The following is a 16,352-nucleotide window of genomic DNA, read 5'->3' as shown; positions in this document are numbered from 1 at the left end:
TGTCAACGGTACCCCCTGAACTGGCCGCCAGCCAATCGCAGGGCACAGAGAGACAGACAGACGCACTCACAATCACACCTATGGGCAATTTAGAGTGTCCAATTAATGTTGCGTGTTTTTGGGATGTGGGAGGAAACCGGAGTGCCTACGTGGAGAAAAGCGACGCAGGCACGGCGAGAGCATGCAAACTCCACACGATCGAACTCGGGTCCTCATAACTGTGAGGCCAACTGATCCACCGCGCCGCACTGAGTGAAATATGGAAGTCAATTAGTGCCACCGGGATTTGAATTGGAAACGTCAAGGTCGCTGCAATTCGCTGCCAATCGATTGGCTGGGTGTTCGTTTCTGACCTGAGGTAACCCTGCCTTGGTGGCACAGATGGTTGAATTCTCGACACCGAATTGTCGCAACTATTGAAATTGTGATCACTTTACATTTCAAATTCAAAATCCCGGCGGCACTAATTTACTCCCCTAGCGAAAGCGGCCTCGGTAAGGAGAATTTTCCCAAAACCGCGGGCCGGCAAAAATCTATTTTCGGCAGGATCCAAATGTTGATTTGGCCTTAAGTGACTCGAGGACCAAGACGGCGGCGGCGGAATTCAGAGCGACGGAGAACAAAGCGGCTCATTCAGAGGACTCAGACGGGCTCGTCTGTCGCCAAGGGAATAAGAAGTAAGAAGCCCAATAAGGCCAGGAATATTTCTATTTCTATATATATATACATATGAAATGATGTGTTCCGTTTTGAAGCGAATACGTCCCGATGGTCGTTGGTCTCGTGCTCCCTCGTTTTTCGGTGTGGTCCGAGTCGTCCCTCGACGGAGGTCGGAGCCACTTCGGTCCGGTGCAGTCGCGCCGGGCAGACGGCAGGGGGGGCCAGTCAGCCGCGCCCAAATTTGGACAACTTCGCTCCGGTCCTCCTTTGTGGCTGTCTTCGGGTTTCCGTTTTTGGCCTTTTCTCCCGAGACCGCTTCCGTCATTAACCTTCTTCTTGAGGCAATTTGGGCCACAGAAGCGGGTTTTTTTTCCGGTGCTGGCTTTCTTCCTCTTAAGAGGTGACGAATGAGGTGTCAGAATCCTTTTTAGTGGAGTTTCACCGCGGTCGTTCATCCTCATCAATGTCGGGATTTTTTTATTGTTTTTTTTTCTTTTTTCTGCATCTTCTTTCATTTTGGATGATTTACGACCCGCGTCCGCTCGTGTGCCGGAACCCATCAGAAAATGTGCGCAACCCGCAGCGAAAACTGACGACGCGGCGCAAAAACAACCGGGTCTGAATTTTAAAAAATACAAACAAACTCTGCCCCCGATGCCTCTTTCAGTGATGATCATGAAATATGGAAAGCGTGGCGAGAACGACCAAAAAAAAAAAAAAAAGTCTCGACAAGTCATCTGTCGCGTCACTTTGGGCATTTCCGGTTGTCATTTACGAGCAAAATCGTCCGAGTGTCATGCGAATGTTTTGAAAATTCAGCCCCCCAAACCAGTTGCAGCCAGCAACGTGAAATTTGGTACGCGTGCCGAACACGAGTAGACCTCCAAAAAAGTCTCAAGACGCCACACGGGAAGGCTCCCATTTGGGTTTAAAGAGGCCATCTTTGGCTCATTTTGACCATTTCCAGGCTTCCTCCAAAGACAATTAATTACTCGCAACTAGTCAAAAAATGCACGAGCAAAAAAGAAAGATCAATTTTCATTAATTTGTTCAGTTTTTTCATCCTTTTTTTTTTTTTTTTTTGCAGGGCCTCAGCCGTCACGGTCCCGGACCGAAGGGGGCCTCGTTGGCCGGGCCAGGGGCTGCAACACAGGACGCGGGTCTCGCCGTCACCGCTCGTGTCTTGCGTTGCAGCCAGCGGATCGGCCAGTCCGCGCCGCCTCCGAAGCGCATTCGGAGGTTCTGGAAGCTCCGTCCTTCCGCCCCCTCCCCCAACGTCGATTGACTGACGTTTCCCTCAATCTGACTGCGCCTCAACCTCGCTCTGATCCTCCCAAAATGAGCACCGCTGAAGATTGCGACACTCCTCGAGAACGGCGAAATCGAGTGAGCGGCGACCTCTGAACTCCTCGAAACGCGAGGAAGACGTTCGACGTGAAAATGTTACGCAAGGAGTCGAAGGGGAGGTGGATGGCAGCGCCGCTGCGTGAAATTTGCCGGGACAGGTCGACCGTAACGGGGAACGTCTCAAAGGCCCGTGGCCCAAATTGAACGGAAAGGCGGCCGTTGCGGTTCCAAGCATCCATTTGGGGGCGAATTTCGGGTACTTTGATGAGGCAATTTTCCCAAATGAGCCTCAGACGAGAATTTTGAGCCTTGTCCCAAACTTCATTTCAAATTCATCAATTTTAAATGACATAATTATCGTAATGCGCACAAAAATGTCTCAAGGAGCGACGCCAGAAAAAAAGATAAGGGAGAGATCCGAAGCCGGAAAGTTTTTTTTTTCCCGACGACAGAAATCAAGAATTGCCATGAAATTTGGTGGCCGTGTCCGTCGTAAGAAAATGTCGAGAGGACCCAAGCTTGCATTTGTTGAAATCCATTGATTATTTCTTGGGATTTTTCACTCTTTTCATAGCATCCCCAACTTTTGAAAGTCACTGTTTTGCTTGACATGTTTCGTTTCACAAAAAGATCATTTTCTCCACTTTTCGTTCAGAAACTGTTGTTTCTGAAACTTTTTTTTTTTTCATTTTAAACCAACCCATGTTTACCTGCTGATGGCTTAAAAACAAGAAACAAACTTGAGAATGTTGATTTCTTGTGGTAGGTTCGGTGCTTATTTCGTCACAGAGCACAATGCAGTATTCAGTCGAAGTCTTGGTGGTAATCATAGCCTAAAAATCACCATAGCAACACACTTTTGGCCGCTCGGTGACGCGTATGCAAAATAAAGCCACTAGATGGTGCTGTTTGCTGCTTTTGCCCCCGAATTCTTTGTGACTCAAACGAAGTGGAACGAACACGCCCACTTTTTGCGCCCAAGGACGGCCCGAGCGACAGCAAAAGTGCAATAAAACTGAGAAAGAAACTCTTCGAGGCCTTCTTTAGGAATGAGGTCAGTGCCGAGAAGTCGGAGGAGGAGAAGAAAGAGAGAAAAGGAAAAAAGCTTGGCCGGGGACCAAACAGGGCAGGTGTCCGCCTGACAACAACGGGCCACGCCAGGAACTCGGTCCGGCCCGAGCAGGACTTGAACAAACTCTCTGGGAGACGCAACACACACACTCAGGATCTTCATACTGTACGTGCGTGTGTGTGTGTGTGTTGCATTGTTTATTCATACAGCCCCCCCCCCACCCCCCCCCCAAAAAAAAGACATTTTTCAGTCCTCTCAAAAGATCTTTTGTGCCCAAAAATATTTCATGGTGTACCGTTTTTTTTAATTAAAAAAAAAAATCTCTCTCTCTCTCTATATATATGATCCCTTAGAATCCTTGGGAACAAAAAAAGTACAAAGGTCGACAATATTGTTTCCACGATGCCGAAATCAAATTGGTCCAAAAGCAAAGTGCTGGAAAATTGTGTCATTTACTGTTAGTGTACTGTTAATAATATATATATATATATATATATATAATATATATATATATATATATATATATATATATAAACTGTACAACGTGACCCTTGTAAGGATAAGCAGGGTAGAAAATGGATAATTCTTAAACCAGCATGTCTTGAGATAACGATGGGTGTGTAGTGTTCCAAAACTGATTTATTTATTCCAGATACTGATCATCTTTTATTTATGACGGGGACAAATATTGACATGCAAAACAACGGAGTACTCTTGATGTTATTATTATTAATTAGTCCCAACAATAACGCTAAAAGTTAGTTTTTTTTGTGACGCTCCTCATTCGGTATTTTCTTTGATATTCTTCAGTTGAAAAGTTTTCAAAACGTCAGCGAAGAGCTGAGAACTGCAGTCAAGCGAACGTTACGGCGGGCTCGCCGTACCGGATCCGATGTCACCAAAATATCTGATATTATGTATGTATAGATATATATATATATATATATATATATGGCACAATATAAACAACTGATTAAAAAATTGTCGATAAAAGAGTTGCCTTGTTCACCGTAGAATTTTTGAAAAAATGATCAACTGGTTACATTTCCAAATAAATTAAAAACAGAAAGACGGTGAAAGAAGAATACAAAAAAAATGAAGTCGTTCACGGGTTTTATTTTGACACGCCGGCGAGGAACTAGTTAGCTGGCGTTTTGTCGAACTTGCAGTCTCGGCCGCGGTCGCGGAGAACGTGGACCGGAGGCAGAATTCCGCTCGGTTCCGTCCGCTGACATCCGCGCGCCTGCGGTTTGCCTCTCCGAGCCGAGGACGACACGACGACGACGCGACGACGACGACGACCGCCGTCCGGCCTCGGAACGACGGCCGGACTCATGTGAGCGTTTTTGGGACGAGGTAAGGCGACCGAGCGGGCCCCCCCCAGGTTCGTTTTCGCGAGGAAATTCTCACTTTCGTCGCTCAAGTGCTTTTCTGGAGAAGTCACATGAATGAAACAAAAACAAAACAAAACAAATACTCCGTCCGGGAGAAGTACTGACTCCACACGTTTACTTGAGTAAAACAACACCCGCCCCTCACACCCGGAAAAAAAAAAAAAAAGTACAGATTCTGAAATTTAAAGGAAAAAAAGGACATTTTGCTCAACTCTCAATGAAATTATGATTTTTTTTTTCCAAAACGCAAAAGTTCGCCTCTTTTACTACCTTCAATATTGCTCATACTATCAAGTGTTTAAAAAAAATGTACTTGACACTATCACACGTGTTCCTGTAACTTTGTAAATTGAAAAAAAAAAAAAAAAAAAAAAAGATAACTAATAACAAAAAAAAAAATCACTTTACCGTTTTTTTTTCAGGTAAGGCGTTGGAGCTGCTGTTTTTTTTTTAATTATTATTTTTAATTTTACAACAACATATTGCCACACAGCATTGGGAGAGCCGAAAACATCATACAGTTGGGGTTTGGGAATATCTTACAAAATTTCTCAAGTGAATTCGGAGATTTCTCACAAAATACATCATAAATGTTCAAAGTTAATGACCAAAATTCATACAGACAGAAAAAAAAATCTTTACTACTCAATCCCTGTGACCAAAGGTGGCAAACGCAAAAGATGACTTCCTGTGTATGCTACGCTAACGAGCATGGCTACGGTCTGACGACATTATTTTTTGAAACTAAAGTTTTATTTATGGCGAATGCGCCTGGATAAAAGTTAAATACATTTTTTTTATGTACAAATATGATGCATGTAAACACGAACGAAGTCTAAAAATCACATTGTGTCGTCTTTAGCAGCTCTGTGGTAACATCTTCTGTTGAATTTTAAATTTTAAATATATAAAAGTAAATATTTGGAGGCGCGGCTTCAACGGCGTCCAGTCACCGCCTCCAAACTTGAGCAACTTTGTTTACATGTTCATCTGGCACAATTGCAAATTACATCATAATTCATCATTATGACTACGCCCAAGCCTGTTAGCTCGCAAGCTAGCTGGTGATTAGCGCTTCTCGCTGCCGCGTGGAAATCCCTGCGACGACCTGGCGGAAATGATTCCAACCACAGAACATTTAGATGAATAGACATATTTTCGCAGATGGCTAGCTAAAGTAGCATCGATCTCGTCGGATCCCAGAAGTAATATTTGATCGACAGTTGAGCGCACGCGCCCGCAGCTCGATTCGATCGCAGTTTCCAAGCTTCGACGTAGAAAGGTGATGACTATATTTCATTCTTCAAATTTGGCAGGGTTGCTCACAACACTCTTCTCAAATTCATTTTTCCTGCAAATGCTCGTTATTGTTCCTTCGTTTACATTCCTCCGTGCTCTATAAATAGCCAAAATGTGAATTTGTCAAACAAAAAATCAGCCACGAGCTACTTTTTTTTGTTAGTTTTTTTTTTTTTTTGCATATTTTGACAAAATAAGAAGCAGAGCATCAAGTACAATACAATTATTTTTTTTAAATGTGTGACTTAAATGAAAAAAAAAGTGATTTGAGTTGCGTCGCCTTGATGAAGTTGTCACCGGATGTTTTATTTACACCGATGTTAATTATTCATATTAAGTGAGGTGGCAGAGTTCGTAAAGCAGTTTTTTTTTAAATTCAAGTTTTAATGCCGTCATATTTTTTTTTTTTTTTGTACGGGCGTCCCCGCAGGTTGGGCCAGGCTGTGCCGCAACCGATGGCCCAATGAGGAAATTGGACGTGTAACCGTTGAATTGTTACATAAAAGTTTGACGCGCAGCCAAGTTGGGACGTGCGGACGCCACACCAGAGCAAATAAAGAAGGAGAACCCGAGCTTATCGGCATGTTCAAGAGGTTTCACATCGAAATGTGGGGAAAAACTCCTCGACTAGCCAGCTAGAACCTCAAAAATGTGGGAACAACACACAAAAATAAACATACAGAACAGATGGCAACAATCTTACAGGCCAATAAGAACTTGTAAACATTCTGTCGAACTACTGAAAAAAAAAAAAAAAAAAAGTGGGCCTAGGACGGTTCCTACGTCGGAGCCGGTGCCATGTTCAAGAACTCCACGACTGGCAGGCTACGCTAACGTTAGCGTGCGCGTTAACGTCTCGCCGACGAATGAGCTACTCGCAGCGTTTGCGGTTTGTGCTCATCATCGGAGAACTTGTATTTAAAAAAAAAAGTTTTTACATCTTTTTTTTTTGAAAAAATACATTTTTTGTGTGTGTGGGGGGGGGGGGGGAAAGCTCACCACTAATTGAAATTGCTGAACGTGGGAGGTCGAGGGAAGGATTTCAAATGCGTGTGAAGTTCTGAACGGGGGCTCGGGAAGGCGCGGCGGACAGGACCGGCGCCGATCAAAGGGGCTTTTTGTCCTCCATTTTGTAACCTGGAGGCGCCCCCCGGCTCCTTGGCGGGGGTCCAGCGCGGCCTTCTTCCTGTGGAAACGCCGGTTTCCTCAGCGGCGTCTGCCGAGGCTAAGCTAGGAGGGGGGAAAACATGCTAATGATCGGCAAAAGGAATTTGATGCAAAGATCAAAAAAAGCAAAAATCTGACTCGCATTATTCAAACCGTGGGAAAAGCGGCCCTTCATCGTAAGACATTTAGTTGATTTACTCGGAGAAAGAAAGAAAAAAAGATGGAATGAAATGCAAATTTCTGATGGCGTCGTCCCCTTTTTCATCTTTGGAGTTGCGAGAATTCGCCCATCTTTATTCGTGGCGCTCGGAGACGTCAGTCAACGGCGCCATCGATCGTCACCACCCGATCCGGTCGATCGTTACCGCACAATCGCCCCTGGATCATCTCCCCTGACAACCTCGACATGTTTTTGCGCTTCAAAGTAAAAATATTATAGCCCGGGTACGTGAAGGCGCAAAAGCCAATCGGGTGTCGGGAAAGAGTCTCAATCCTTTTCGGTCACTCTGGATCAAAACCCCCTCGTGTGACTCTTGGGGCGTCTCCTGCAGGATTTCCTCCGCCATGAGGGGGCGCTGTTCACGCAAACTGGGCGTGCTGGCCAAGTTGTTCATGCTGCTGTGGGTGCTGTGGCTGGGCTATCTCCTCCTGGTCCTGTCCCCCTCGGCGTTCTGGTCGGGGGGCCGCGGGTCCTCCCGCGACGCGCCCGAGCCGGAGCCCCGGAAGCTCGACGTCGCCGAGCCGGCCGACGGGAAGGCGGCCTCGCCCGTCTACGCCAAGCCGCCGCCGGACGACGGCGCCCCGGGCGAGTGGGGCCGGCCGGCAAACCTGGACCTGAGTCCGGAGGAGAAGACGCGAGCGCAGGACAGCGTGGAGCGCTACGCCATCAACATCTTCGTCAGCGACAAGATTTCCCTCCACAGGCACATCAAGGACGGCAGGATGCCCGCGTGAGTGCCGACCAGTTCGGCCTTGTGCCCGCGTCGCCCGCGTCGTGCTTTGGAACAAAATGGCTGAGCGAGTCGGCGCAACAGCGCTTTCGGCTTCCAGTCGTCGTTCGTCCGACCCGAATCGCCGCACTGGGTCGTACTTTTAAAGGCAAAGGCAGAAATCGGAATAATTGTTATTATTTCAAAGTACATTTCATTTTTTTTTTTTTTTTTTGTTTAACTATGGATTTGAATGATTGGCTGACCAAATTTGTCATGAAAACATTGGAATTTTCAAATTTTGCTAACATTTTCCAAGATATTGAATTTGAAGTCAACGTAAGAAGTTGATTGAATTAACGTATTGCCTGAGGAAAATCGTCTGAAAATCCGAAAAAAGTTCTCGTCGCCAAGCAAGAAGCATATTGATTTGATTGATTGATGAAATTCAATTTGAAAAATAATCAACATCTTTTCGAGGTATTCACATTTTAAACCAAAACCATTTTGAAGCCGGTCCGACCCAAATTATGATTTTCACTTTTTTTTTTTTTGCGTGGGCACATTTTTTAAAAATGTTTAAATTCTTATAGATTTTTACTTACATTTTTTAAGGCATTTACTTTTTAAGGCAAAGCCAGAAATGGGAATAATTTTTCCGACCGATGTTGTTATTTCAAAGTACATTTCATTTTTTTTAACCATGGATTTGAATGATTGGCTGACCAAATTTGTCATAAAAATATTGGAATTTTCAAATTTTACTAACATTTTCCAAGATATTGAATTTGAAGAAGGTATTTACATTTGAATCCAAAACCATTTTGAAGCCGGTCCGACCCAAATTATGATTTTCCCTTTTTTTTTTTTTTTTTTTGTACAGGCACATTTTTTAGAATGTAAATTTTTTTAAGCCATTTACTTTTTAAGTCAAAGCAAGAAATTCATGGATTTTATTTAAAAATGAGTAATTTTTATTTGAATGTATTGTCTTTTGCGATCGCTTTTGTGGGTCCATTTATCGGGATTATTTTCACACTCCCCAAGCAAGAATCCATTTTGTTTTGATCGCAACACCACATGGCCTTTTACGAGTTTCTCGCTTTGATATTTTAATGCTCACCAGCGGCGGGGTCGACTCATCGTCACGCCGGTTTTTTTTCGGGTTTTTTTTTTTTTTTACCGCAACAAAACAAGAACCCCTGCGGAATTTTCCGCGAGCGGACGTCGGACCGCGCCAAATACGCGCAGTCCGTCGGATCCTCGTCGTCTTCAGGCGGAACCTGATTTTCAGGTGGCGCCGTCGGAGCCGGATCCGTCGACAAAAGGTGGCCGAGCGCCTTCTGTTTTATGCCCCCCCCGCCCTCAAAGCCTACAAGTGGATTTTTTTTTTCGTTTGTTTACTCGGCATCCTTGCTTGCATTTCTGCGGTGCGCTGCCGCTCCCGACCGCCTCCTTTACGGCTTCACCTAATGGCTGACATCTGGCCGCCGAGCGACACGTCGGCGTCGGACGGAACCCTCGGATCTTTTCGGGGGGGGGGGGGGGGAGCCATCTTGCTTAAAACGGAACATTATTTAAGTCTGTATTGGACCTGGTATTACAGTACTACGACATACCGTGCCGTTGCTCACTAATATCAGCGCAAAAAAATGCCAATACCAGACAAAGATAACTCAAGTCATCACAAAATCCAGCAATTTATTTCTTCAAGAAAACTATTCAAAGCCACCTGGTTCTGTGTTGGAAAGTACTGGTCCGCTAAACCCAAGAAGCTGCTGGGCCACCCTCAGCGACAAGAACGGAGGTCAAACAGTTTCCCGAAGTGCCAGTGAGTTTTTCCCATCTCTGCGGAGATATTTTGGCCCTCTCGTTCTTGCAGGATTGTTTGAATTTGGCACTTTCAGCATTTCAGTCCAGATTTTGTCCAGGCCCCTCCAAAATGTTCCTTTTTAGCTTTTGTTTTCAAACCCTTCGAGACGTTGACATGCCCGTGTGTCTTGGATCGTGGTCCCGCTCCAGAACCCAAAGAGCACTTCAGCATCAACAACTGATGGCCGACCTCTCTCCTTGAGGATTTTCTGGTCGAGGGTAGAACTCACGGTCCCACCGATCGCAGCAAGTCGGACAAGTTCTGAAGAAGAAAAGCAGCCGCTAGCAATGTTCTTTAGATGTTATTCTTGGTTCTTGTGTGACTTCCTGGTTGGGTCAACACGGTGCTCTTGGGGTCATTTTTGTCCTGTTTACTCCATTTGTGGCTAAAGGCTCTCACCGTGGTTTGCTGGAGTCCTGAAGGTGGCCAGTGAAAATGAACTCGGCCTTTTCAAGGACGTTAGCAACAGTTAATTTACAATTTCAATCATTTTATGGCACTTTTCAGACAGACTAAGAGTTAATGGATGTGTTCTCAAGATAATGTCAACGCTTTCAATTGGTTGTTGGTACATAAAAACACCAAAATGCGGGCTTTCTGAGAGAATATCGGACATGGGAAGTCTCCGCCTGACGGCTCCGACCCACGTCGTACCGCAGGTGCCGCAGCAAGCAGTTCGACTACCGCCGTTTGCCCACCACCTCGGTCATCATCACGTTCTACAACGAGGCCTGGTCTACGCTGCTCAGGACGGTCCACAGCGTCCTGGAGAGCACGCCGGCCGTCCTGCTCAAGGAGGTGATCCTGGTCGACGACTACAGCGACAGAGGTGGAAAATTCTCCTTCGGGTGTCATCGAACTGAATCTGTGCTCTGGTCCATTTTTGTTTGGACTGTAAACTGATGGATTCATCCGCATTGACGTAGTCCGAGTCAGGTTTGTGTTGTTTTTTTTTCCAGGCTACCTGAAAACCCAGCTGGCAGAATACCTCAGCAACCTGGACCGCGTCCGTCTCATCCGCAGCACCAAGCGCGAGGGCCTGGTCCGCGCCCGCCTCATCGGCGCCGGCTTCGCCACCGGCGACGTCCTCACCTTCCTGGACTGCCACTGCGAGTGCGTCCCCGGCTGGATCGAGCCCCTGCTAGAGAGGTGGGGGCGCGGGTCCCGTTGGGTCGGGTTGGCCCGTGAATCGGTGCACGGTGGTACCTCGACCTCGGCGTGACCCGTTTACTCTCGACGCTATTCCAAAACCTTGAAGATGTCAGCGCAGCGTGACACTCCCCCCGGTGGCCAAGACGAACGCACCGGAAGGACTGTCACAATTTCAGCGGGCATCGAAGGGCGAAATCATGATGTTTAAAATTTGTGGTACAGGGTGCTCGTCAATCATGGTACCACACAGAACAAGGATTTTGTTTTTCTGCCGCAAGGATCGGCCAGAACCCCAACACCATCGTGTGTCCCGTCATCGACACCATCGACTGGAACACTTTTGAGTTTTACATGCAGATGGAGGAGCCCATGATCGGGGGCTTCGACTGGCGGCTCACCTTCCAGTGGCACGCCGTGCCCGAGCGGGAACGCCAGCGCCGCAAGTCGCCCAGCGAACCCCTCAGGTGACAATTTTTAAATGCCGCGTTTACGTCTCTGTTGGAGCTCTTTGTGGGGGAACCAACCCCCAAAAGACATGGCGATGTTTCGTCTACAGATATTCAACCGTTTTTGGGGGGTTTAAAACTGGGGAACACAAAAATTGGTGTCAATTAACGACAAATTTGTCCTATTCAACCGATTTTTGCGGTTAGCGGTCTGTCCCAGTGACTTTTTCCGGTGGGTCCACTGTATATTTTTTTTCTCGTCCGCAATGAATGACTCATATTGCTGCAATTTACTGCGTTCCTTCAAGTAGTTGTGAAACTCTTCGCCATTTGCGCCTGCATGAGTGCGTTATACCGCCCCCAAGTGGCCACGCCGCACTCGCCAGACGCCGCGGATTATTCATTAATCGTGATGCGCAAACTGTTCTTACGCTCTGTTTGATTATGTCATGACTTTATTTCTATAAAGTAGAATATACGTATATATGTATTTTTTTTAAATTGTGTCCCGGCTGTAACGGAATAACGGGATTTGCCTTCATTTCAATAGAAAACGATGATTTGCTATACGAGGCTATGCAAGCGCGGTCGCCGGACGGGTCAAACTAATTTCTCAAGACTCGACCGCTCGAGGTCCGTTGTCATTTTTGTTCCGTGTGAAATTGTCTACGCCAGGTCCCCGACCATGGCGGGCGGCTTGTTCGCCGTCAGCAAGGCCTACTTCGACCACCTGGGCACGTACGACACGGGCATGGAGGTGTGGGGCGGGGAGAACCTGGAGCTCTCCTTTCGGGTCAGCCGGCGCCGCCTCCGGACCGCTCCTTCGGCCGATCGCCGCGCTGTCGTGCAGTGGCGCATTCAGGTTCTGACCCTCAGGTGTGGCAGTGCGGCGGCAGCCTGGAGATCCACCCGTGCTCCCACGTGGGCCACGTCTTCCCCAAGAAGGCGCCGTACGCGCGCCCCAACTTCCTGCAGAACACGGTCCGGGCGGCCGAGGTGTGGATGGACGACTACAAGCAGCACTTCTACAAAAGGAACCCCCCGGCCCAAAAGGTGCGCAACGACCGGCGGGAATGGGGCGAGACTGGAGTCCGGTGCGCGAGGACGGATAATTTTTGGCATTTCTGGGTGATTTATTTATTTATTTATTTATTTTTTTAAGTTTTTCTGATTAGCTCACAAAAAAATGACTTTATTTCCTCATACGGTTTGGAAATTGTATCACACAGCGGCCGATTTCGCCGAGGCGATAAATGAAGCTAACGCGACTCAATTTTATTCGTAACGAACTTTGAGAACAACCGCTGTACATCCTTCAAAATTGAACAATACAGCAGAGACCATTTTCAAACTACAAATTTGTAAAATGAATTCCAAAATGCGCTAGTTGGAGGATGCCAAAGTAGGAGGGGTTCGCGTGCTCCCTCTTCCGTGTTCCAGTGAAGAGGGCGGCACAGGAAATGAAAACGCTACCAAAAAAAAAAAATCCCCTTAACAAGCGTGGCCGTTTTCTTCTTCTGTGGTGAAAACTCTTCAAGAGAAAATGACAAACAAGGCCTTGCAGGTGCTAGCCTGGCAAATGCTAACATTAGGGACGACGCCCGATCCGACGTTTTGCGTTCGATGTCCTGTCAAAACTTTTCAGAAAATGTTGGAATCCAAACAAGTTCAATACATGAATAGAAAATAAATAAACTGAATTTTAATCATCTAAATGGGTGAAAACTGTAGAATGACAACATTAAAAAAATCTGAAAAAAAAAAATTATTTTGCCCTTTCTGGGCAGGGGTTGCATTATTTTCAACTGGTTTAATATAATCGAAAATTTTAAGTCCAGAATATCATTTTCTGAAAGTATCAGATTTTTTTTAAAAAATACAACATTTTATTTGATCCAAAGAGGGGTAAAGACCAATGGTAATAAAATGATAAAATAAAATATAGCAATAGAAAATATAAAATGATTGGCATTTTAAAGTAACAGTACGATTGAAAAAAAAAACACATTCATAATTTCTTTCCAAGAAAACAAAATGTCAGTTGCAAAGAGGAAGAAGGCATTGTTATTATTATTATTATTATAGTAGCAGTCAAGTCATTCATAGATTTGACAGATACGCCTCGTAACAAACGGAGCCCGTGCCACGCAGTACTTCCGCTCCGAAGTATTTCCGACCGGTCGCTTCCTCATTCGGGCGAGGTTCCGCAAAGGCGATGCGGCTAAAGGGCGCGTCAAGACGGCGACGGCGCCGCACCTTCGCAAAGGTGCCGGCGTTAAAGATTGACAGGAGGCAAACGTTGCGCCCGGACAGGAGAACTACGGCGACATCTCGGAGCGCTTGCGGCTCAGGGAGAGGCTGAAGTGCAACTCCTTCCACTGGTACCTGACCGACGTCTACCCGGACCTGCACGTGCCCGAGGACAGGGAGGGCTGGCACGGAGCTGTCAGTGGGACCGTTGAGGATATCTTTTACCTTTTCCACATTTTTTGGGGGCGATCTGACGAGGACCGGTTTTTGTGTCCTCCCACGAAGGTCCGCAGCTCGGGAATCCGCTCGGAGTGTCTGGACTACAACGCGCCGGACCACAATCCCACCGACTCGCACCTGTCGCTGTTCGGCTGCCACGGCCAGGGGGGCAACCAGGTGACGCGGCTGGGAGGTTTGGGGTCTTTTCCGTCGGGATCATTCATTTTTGGGCCGATTGAACCCAAACGACGGGCCACGTAGGAAACATTTACATTCATCGTGGCGTTGTTTTATTCAAAATGTATTTACTTTTTAAAATCCATCCAGCCATTTTCTGAGTCGCATACGGGGCCGGGATTTGAACCCCAGTTCCCAGAACTGTGAGGCAGACACTCTTAACTTGTTGTCCATTTTAAAAAAAAAAAAAATAAAAAAAAAAAATATATATATATATTTATTAAAAAAAAAAACTCATTAGATTTACCGCATTGTAAATAATATTACGTAAATTAGTAAAATAAACCAATTTATATAGACTGAATGTTTAACATTTTTTATTTCATCAAACTAGTTAATTATTTTTCATTCTGATTAAATTATAAGTAAAATGAGAATAAATTCTAATCAAATTCAAGTATTTTTCTTCATCCAAAATGCCAAAAAAAACGATTGTCTAGTTATGAACCATGAAATAACTTTTTTTGAATACAAGTGGGAGCAACACACGTAGACAGACAATATAGCAATACCTATCAGCATATATTCTTTATCCTCTGTGAGAAATGTCAAATATTAAACCATCTTAGTGAGCATGAATGCGTGAACAAATATTTTGTGTATTATGCAAGGTTTTTTTTTTACTGCCCCCTGGTGGCCACGGCGTGCGCACTTGAAGGAGCAGCACAATGTCCATTGAAATAGGGCAGGAAAAAGAAATTCATTCTATATATCCTATTCAAATATGGCATTAATGTATGTTTTTGTACAGTATGAGTCTTGATTGTAACTTTGAAAAAAAAAAAAAAATGCTATCACAAATTTTGCGGCGCGAAAATGGATTTGCAATCCGAGCGTCAGCATTTCTGTGTGCCCCTCAGTACTTTGAGTACACGTCCCGGAAGGAAATCCGCTTCAACTCGGTCACGGAGCTGTGCGCCGAGGTGCCCGAGGGCCGGACGGCGGTGGGCGTGAGGCGTTGCCCCGGCGACCGCGAGCCCGCGCCGCCCGCCATCTTGTGGGACTTCAGAGACGTAAGCGGCGGCCGGCCGCGTTCTCGCTGTTGTCCGGCAGCTCCGTCTGTCCGCTTCTGATTGTGCTCCCCCCCTCCCGTCAGGACAAAAGCATCTACCACCCTCAGTCGGACAAGTGCGTGACGGCGTACCGCACTCCGGAGGGCCGACCCGACGTCCAGATGAGGCCCTGCGACCCGCTCGATCTCAACCAGCAGTGGAAGTTCGAGTGGTAGAGCGGCGTTCCACTACACTTAGTGACCTTGTCCTTTTTAAAAAAAAAAAAAAAAAATGTATTTCTCTCTCTCTGGGGGGAAAAAAAGACTATCGAGGGAAATTTAAGGATTGGCCCCCGTTTAGGGCTTTTTTTTTTTTTTTTCAGCCAACGTGTGCTGCAGAAAGATCGACTATGCTGACTTTTAGCCGTCGCGTGGCATTTAAGTGCCTCTGGAAAACTGTCTTTTCAAAAAATTAAGGAGGATAATAATTCTCGGTAAATGCGAAATGTGCACAGACTAACCCGCCTCAACCACTCCAAACCAGCAGGGGGCAGCATTAGGCCACCTTTACTTCCTGTGTCATGTGCATTGACGAATGTTTTTAAAAGCAAAAATAACACGTGAAATTTAAGATATTTTGAAATAAAAATAGTCATAATGTATTTTCAAACGGAAATATAATACTTTAACACGCTGTGATATTTTTTGACAACTCCTGAGATGGTTTTCCAGCTATGCGAAGTCCCCGCGAGGGCCAGCCTGGACAAACGTTGCGCAAAAGACACTTTTATTGGAAATAAGTGCAATTTTTCCCGATGAGAAGGTTCGGAATTTTTTCTTTTTTTTTTTCCCAGGCGAAAATCTCTTCGCCTTTGTGAAAGGAGATTTTGTGCATTTTAAATGTGAGTAAAAGAAGGAGAACGACACTGCGGGATGTGTTTAGTCGTCGCTGTTGGACTTTAAACTCGCCTCTGCTGGATTTGTTTTTTTTTTTTTTCATGAAGACTGACTGTACTTGAAGTAGATGAAAGAAGAAAAAAAAAGGAGAAAATGTCAAATGTTTTTGTGTCTTTTGAAATATTGTCGGATTTGAGGGGAAAAAAGTTGACGGAAGCACTCGTGAAACTACTGATTCGATGCAGGGATCACGACATTTGAAGAAAAAATGAATTAAAAACACGAATGATTGCAACTTTATTTTGTCTTGTCTTGTTTGAAAAAAAAAATCTCATGCAAATGAATGTTCCCAATGGGCGGACACCCCCTGGTGGTAGAGACACAAACGACATGACACGTTGACCGTCAAGGAATTTTGA

At 45.7% G+C, this 16,352-nt stretch overlaps 1 protein-coding gene across 2 annotated transcripts; it reads left to right on the top strand.

The window, feature by feature from the left end:
• Positions 1-4,220: 4,220 nt before the first annotated feature.
• Positions 4,221-16,228, top strand: poc1bl (POC1 centriolar protein homolog B (Chlamydomonas), like). Of its 2 annotated transcripts, XM_061821967.1 has the most exons (11): positions 4,226-4,435; positions 7,491-7,889; positions 10,401-10,570; positions 10,701-10,890; positions 11,172-11,357; positions 12,015-12,132; positions 12,216-12,392; positions 13,653-13,784; positions 13,875-13,985; positions 14,906-15,058; positions 15,142-16,228. In XM_061821967.1, exons 2-11 carry the CDS (start codon positions 7,504-7,506, stop codon positions 15,271-15,273), a joined length of 1,755 nt encoding a protein of 584 aa, XP_061677951.1. In that variant the 5' UTR covers positions 4,226-4,435; positions 7,491-7,503; the 3' UTR covers positions 15,274-16,228. The 2 variants fall into 2 exon arrangements, with proteins under 2 accessions (XP_061677961.1, XP_061677951.1); XM_061821977.1 differs by lacking the exons at positions 13,653-13,784; positions 13,875-13,985 and having other exon boundaries at positions 4,221-4,435.
• The last annotated feature ends 124 nt before the right edge of the window (positions 16,229-16,352 follow it).

This window comes from Syngnathoides biaculeatus, chromosome 1 (assembly GCF_019802595.1).
Source record: "Syngnathoides biaculeatus isolate LvHL_M chromosome 1, ASM1980259v1, whole genome shotgun sequence".
Taxonomy (NCBI): domain Eukaryota; kingdom Metazoa; phylum Chordata; class Actinopteri; order Syngnathiformes; family Syngnathidae; genus Syngnathoides; species Syngnathoides biaculeatus.
This window is presented reverse-complemented; position numbering and strand designations above follow the sequence as displayed.